Source organism: Oncorhynchus mykiss, chromosome 1, assembly GCF_057628025.1.
Source record: "Oncorhynchus mykiss isolate SJ-2025 chromosome 1, ASM5762802v1, whole genome shotgun sequence".
NCBI lineage: Eukaryota > Metazoa > Chordata > Actinopteri > Salmoniformes > Salmonidae > Oncorhynchus > Oncorhynchus mykiss.
Genome location: NC_143022.1, coordinates 14635775 through 14642040, shown reverse-complemented (window position 1 = coordinate 14642040; position 6266 = coordinate 14635775). Strand labels below are relative to the sequence as shown.

Below are 6266 nucleotides of genomic sequence, written 5' to 3'. Positions count from 1 at the left end.
ATTAACCATCTCCAATTCAAAATTAAATCTAGAATCGGCTTCCTAGTTCGCAAAGAAACATAGCCTCCTTCACTCATGCTGCCAAACATACACTTGTAAAACTGACTATCCTACCGATTCTTCTTGATTCTTCTTGACCTCTCGATTCTTCTTGACTTCGGCGATGTCATTTACAAAATAGCCTCCAACACTCTACTCAGCAAACTGGATGTAGTCTATCACAGTGCCATCCGTTTTGCGACCTGTATGCTCTCATTGGCTGGCCCTCAATACATATTCGTCGCCAAACCCACTGGCTCCAGCTCATCTATAAGTCTCAGCTCACTGGTCAACATAGCAACACTCACCCGTAGCACGCGCTCCAGCAGGTATGTTTCACTGGTCATCCCCAAAGCCAACACTTGCTTTGGCCGCCTTTCCTTCCAGTTTTCTGCTGCCAATGACTGGAACGAACTGCAAAAATCACTGAATCTGGAGTCTTATATCTCCCTCTCTAACTTTAAGCATCAGCTGTCAGAGCAGCTTACTGACCACTGTACCAGTACACAGCCAATCTGTAAATAGCACACCCAACTACCTCATCCCCATATTGTTATTTATCCTCTTGCTCTTTTGCACCCCAGTATCTCTACTTGCACATCATTATCTGCACATCTATCACTCCAGTGTTTGTGCTGAATTGTATTTTTTCCGCCTCTATGGCCTATTTATTGCCTAACCTCCCTACTCTTCTACATTCGCGTACACTGTACATAGATTTTTCTATTGTGTTATTGACTGTACATTTGTTTATGTGTAACTCTGTGTTGTTTTTGTTGCACTGCTTTGCTTTATCTTGGCCAGGTCGCAGTTGTAAATGAGAACTTGTTCTCGACTGGCCTACCTGGTTAAATAAAGGTGAAGTAAAAACAATCATTTGAATATGGACACTAGAAAGGCCAATCAATTTTTTTCTTCTTTTTTCTTGGACTTTGCCCTTTGATCTTGGAGAACTCACTCTGTTCTTAAACAATTTTCGGGGTGTTTCATTTAGAATTTTTTTTTTTTTTTGGGGGGGGGGGGGATTTCGAATTTGGGAAATAGGTCTAGATGTGAAATGGCTGTCCTGTACGTGACTGAGTCCCTTTAAAAGGTATGTATGTAACTACTCCGTTGCACAATGCAGCAGTAGCGTACAGTGAGTGACTCAACTAGATGCCATTATTAAACATAGAAGAAGTAGCGGGTCGTCACCAGTTACCATAGCCACAAAGTTATAAACCTCGCTCATTTCTACAATTTATCTTCTTAAAATGTGATCTTAAACCTAGCCCCAATCGTAACCCACTGATAATCTTATGCCTAACCTTAAATTAAGACCAAAAAGGAATAACAAAAATATGTCTACGATATAACCATATACTCGACTTTGTGGCTGTGGTAACTAGTGGACACCCGAAGTAATGTGACGACACGATAACATCCGGTGAGTGACCTGGACTGGTCCGTCCTCCAACATCAAATTCATCATCTAACAGTGGGTCATACCAGGTCAAGAGCATAAACGTCATGGTTTTCGAGGAGAAAATGATCCTGAACGGGGAACCTGAAGATGTAAGACGTGAACTCACCATGTTGTATTCAATATCTCGTTAAATAATGAACGGGCTCATTTGTTAAAGGCCAAACTTGAGAGAGCCAAAGTGGCTAGCAGATTCGTTAGCATACTCGCTAGCTAGTTAGCCAATAATCTGCTAGGTTGCTTTCGATCAACCAGTGGCAATAAATAGTACGCGCTAGCTAGCTTAGTATATTGCCCAGTGTGTAACATCGGTGTAATGTTTCGAGTGGTTTAAAATGTGTTTTTCTTTCAGGAGGAGGAGGAAGAGGAGGAGGAAGATATGGTGGTATGAATCGATTTTGTTTGATGCAGCATAATCTGCCCACCTTGCATTTGTTCTAAAACCCACATCATATGTTCTAACATAGCTAACTGGAGGGAATTAATAGCCTGGTCCCAGATCTGTTTGAGCTATAGTCAAGTCTATGGTCGTTTGTTATGCCAGACATGTTGGCTATAGCACAAACAGATCTGAGACCAGGCAGGGGAATAGATGGTTTGTGTACTTATTGACCTTGGTTTATCTGTTCCAGGACCCCCTTGAGGTGGTGCGGGACAAGTGTGCGCAGGCAGAGCACTGCGTCCACGCCAGGGCGAAACTGGAGGACTGTGAATCCAGGGTCGGCTCCAAGTCCGAAACCAGAGAGGACTGCACCGAGGAGCTTTTCGACTTCCTCCATGCGCGGGACCACTGTGTATGTGAGATCTACCCATACACTTTCACCAACAGTGAAGAGGGGGTGCAAGGGAATACATACAAGCAGGCATGAGAGTGCATGTGACTTCATTGATAATGCCTGCAGGTCTTGGTAGAGCCTACTCAAATCAAATGTTATGTCATATGCTTCGTAAACAACAGGTGTAGACTAACAGTGAAATGCTTACTTACGGGCCTTTCCCAACAATGCAGAGAAAGAATTGTAGAAAAAACACAAGGAATAAATACACAATGAGTAACGATAACCTGGCTATATACACAGGCTACCAGTACCGAGTTTATGTGCAGGGGTACGAGCTAATTGAGGTAGATATGCACAGTTGAAGTCGGAAGTTTACATACACCTTAGCCAATTACATTTAAAATCATTTTTTTCACAATTCCTGACATATAATCCTAGTAAAAAATCCCTGTTTTAGGTCAGTTAGGATCACCACTTTATTAAGAATGTGAAATGTCAGAATAGTGATTTATTTCAGGTTTTATTTATTTTCATCACATTCCCAGTGGGTCAAAAGTTTACATACACTCAATTAGTATTTGGTAGCATTGCCTTTAAATTGTTGAACTTGGGTCAAACGGTTCGGGTAGCCTTCCACAAGCTTCCCACAATAAGTTGGGTGAATTTTGGCCCATTCCTCCTGACAGAGCTGGTGTAAATTGAGTCAGACTTGTAGGCCTCCTTGCTTGCACACACTTTTTCAGTTCTGCCCACAAATATTCTATAGGATTGAGGTCAGGGCTTTGTGATGGCCACTCCAGTACCTTGACTTTGTCCTTAAGCAATTGTTCCAAAACTTTGGAAGTATACTTGGTCATTGTCCATTTGGAAGACCCATTTGCAACTAAGATTTAACTTCCTGACTGATGTCTTGAGATGCTGCATCAATATATCCACATAATTTTCCTACCTCATGAAGCCATCTATTTTGTGAAGTGTACCAGTCCCTCCTGCAGCAAAGCACCCCCACAACATGATGCTGCTACCCCTGTGCGTCATGGTTCAGATGGTGTTCTAGAGTTTGTAAGCCTCCCCCTTTTTCCTCCAAACATAACGATGGTCATTATGGCCAAACAGTTCTATTTTTGTTTCATCAAACCAGAGGGCATTTCTCCAAAAAGTACGATCTTTGTCCCCATGTGAAGTTGTAAACTGTAGTCTGGCGTTTTTATGGCGGTTTTGGAGCAGTGGCTTCTTCCTTGCTGAGCGGCCTTTCAGGTTATGTCGATATAGGACTGTTCTTTACTGTGGATATAGATACTTTTGTACCCGTTTCATCCAACATCTTCACAAGGTCCTTTGCTGTTGTTCTGGGATTAAGATGCACTTTCACGCCAAAGTACGTTCATCTGTAGGAGACAGAACGCGTCTCCTTCCTGAGCGGTATGACGGCCCATGGTGGTATGATTGTCCCATGGTGTTTATACTTGCGTACTATTGTTTGTACAGATGAACGTGGTACCTTCAGGCGTTTGGAAATTGCTCCCAAGGATGAACCAGACTTGTGGAGGTCTACAAATATTTTTCTGATTTTCTTGGTTGATTTCTTTTGATTTTCCCATGATGTCAAGCAAAGAGGCACTGACTTTGAAGGTAGGTCTAGAAATACATCCACAGGTACACCTCCAATTGACTCGAATTATGTCAATTAGCCTATCAGAAGCTTCTAAAGCCATGACATAATTTTCTGAAATTTTCCAAGCTGTTTAAAGGCACAGTCAACTTAGTGTATGTGAACTTCTGACCCACTGGAATTGTGATACAGTGAATTATAAGTGAAATAATCTGTCTGTAAACAATTGTTGGAAAAATGACTTGTCCTAACCGACTTGCCAAAACTATTGTTTGTTAACAAGAAATTTGGGGAGTGGTTGAAAAACTAGTTTCAATGACTCCAGCCTAAGTGAATGTAAACTTCTTACTTCAACTGTACATATAGGTAGGGGTAAAGTGACTAGGAAACAGGATAGATAATAGGTAGCAGCAGCAGCGTATGTGATGAGTCAAGAGTTACTGCAAAAGAGGGTCAATGCAGATAGTCTGGGTAGCTATATGGTTAACTATTTAGTAGTCTTATGGCTTGAGGGTAGAAGCTGTTCAGGGTCCTGTTGGTTCCACACTTGGTGCATCGGTACCGCTTGCCGTGCAGTAGCAGAGGGAACAGTCTAAAGTATTGTTTTATTTATTTATAGGGGACAATGCACATTAATCAACATCAATATTACAATAATTACGGAAGTTCTCGACCCTCTCCACTATAGCCCGTCGATGTGGATGGGGGCGTGCTTGGCCATCCATTTCCTGTGGTCCATGATCAGCTACTTTGTCTTGCGGATGTTGAGGGAGAGGCTGTTGTCCTGGCAACACAACTGCCTGGTCACTGACCTACTCCCTGTAGACTGTCTCATCGTCGTTGGTGATCAGTTCTATCACTGTAGTGTCTTCAGCAAACTTAATGACAGTGTTGGAGTCGTGCCTGGCCGTGCAGTCATGAGTGAACAGGGAGTACAGGAGGGGACTGAGCACGCACCCCTGAGGGGACCCCGTGTTGAGAATCCCGTGTTGTCGTTACCTACCCTTACCCCCATGGGGCGGCCCGTCAGGATGTCCAGGATCCATTTGCAGAGGGAGGTGTTTAGTCCCAGGGTCCTTAGCTTATTGATGAGCTTTGAGGGCACTATGATGTTGAACGCTGAGCTGTAGTCAATGAATAGCATTCTCACATAGGTGTTCCTTTTGTTCAGGTGGGAGAGGGTAGTGTGGACTGCAATAGAGATTGCATCATCTGTGGATCTGTTGGTGCGGTATGTGAATTGGAGTGGGTCCAGGGTGTCTGGGATGATGGTGTTGATGTGAGCCATGACCAGCCTTTCAATACATTACATGGCTACAGATGTGAGTGCTACGGGGCGAAAGTCATTTAGACAGGCTACCTTGGCGTTCTTGTGCTCAGGGACTATGGTGGTCTGCTTGAAACACATAGATATTACAGACTGGTACTGTATGTAGGCTGGAGGTAGATCTCTCTGTCTGCCAATAATGAACATGACACTGAGGCTGGCTGTCAGACTGACAGGAGAGTGATATCAGTGGGTTCATCTCAATAGTATATAGTGGTTTCCTCTCCTTGTCTCCTCTCCTTCATCTGTACTGTTCTGAAAACAGTTGACAGAACTGTGGTTGAAACCATACTGGGTGTTTGCATTCACCTGTCCAGTTCCTTCACGTCAGTGCAGATGATGGAGAGAAAGCGACTTAAGACTATTGAGATGCGTAGTAGTATACTCCCTCCCTATATCTCTAGGGAAAATAATAGCCTAGTATTACTGTCAGCATTGGGCTAATCATCCAGGTGTACCACCACAACTGATGCATGGGTAAATTAGATGACTCAACATTTTAACTTCTACAAGCAAGATTATATCCAGGAGTCAGTGGATTTACTCTATCGCATGCTCCTCCTTCATTAAGTTCCTCATGATTGGAGATGTTATAATTTGAGAACAGTAGTTGAATAGCAGGATGGAGGAGAACGCTGTGGAGAAACAGGGACATATGAGTGGACCGAACCTCATTTGGTGATAAGTCTGGGTGCTTTCTATCGTCAGACAGGAGGAATGAATAGAAAATACTCCCAACTTTGGATGGGATGACTAGCTACTTTAGGAGGCAAGTGTCACTCACTTTGCATACATTTGTACAAGACCGTTTGCAATAACTTGTCCTTTAATTTCTGTCCTACAGGTGGCTCACAAAGTCTTCCATTCTGTCAAGTAAAGTCCCTCCAGCTCCCTGCACTACTGGCAGAAGTTCCTTGTCAGATATAGACAACTACCATTTAACTTAAGTGACAAGTACCTGGTTTTAAAGGATTCCTCTGAGTCTAAGTTGTAACCTCATACACACTGTATTTGTTCATGTGAATAAATTATAAATTAAGTGTTGAA

The 6266-nt window shown here is 43.0% G+C and overlaps 1 protein-coding gene across 1 annotated transcript; it reads left to right on the top strand.

Moving 5' to 3' along the window:
- The first annotated feature begins 1179 nt into the window (after positions 1-1179).
- Positions 1180-6266, top strand: uqcrh (ubiquinol-cytochrome c reductase hinge protein). The gene is made up of 4 exons (XM_021625378.3): positions 1180-1593; positions 1854-1886; positions 2134-2295; positions 6064-6266. Exons 1-4 carry the CDS (start codon positions 1549-1551, stop codon positions 6094-6096), a joined length of 273 nt encoding a protein of 90 aa, XP_021481053.2. The 5' UTR covers positions 1180-1548; the 3' UTR covers positions 6097-6266.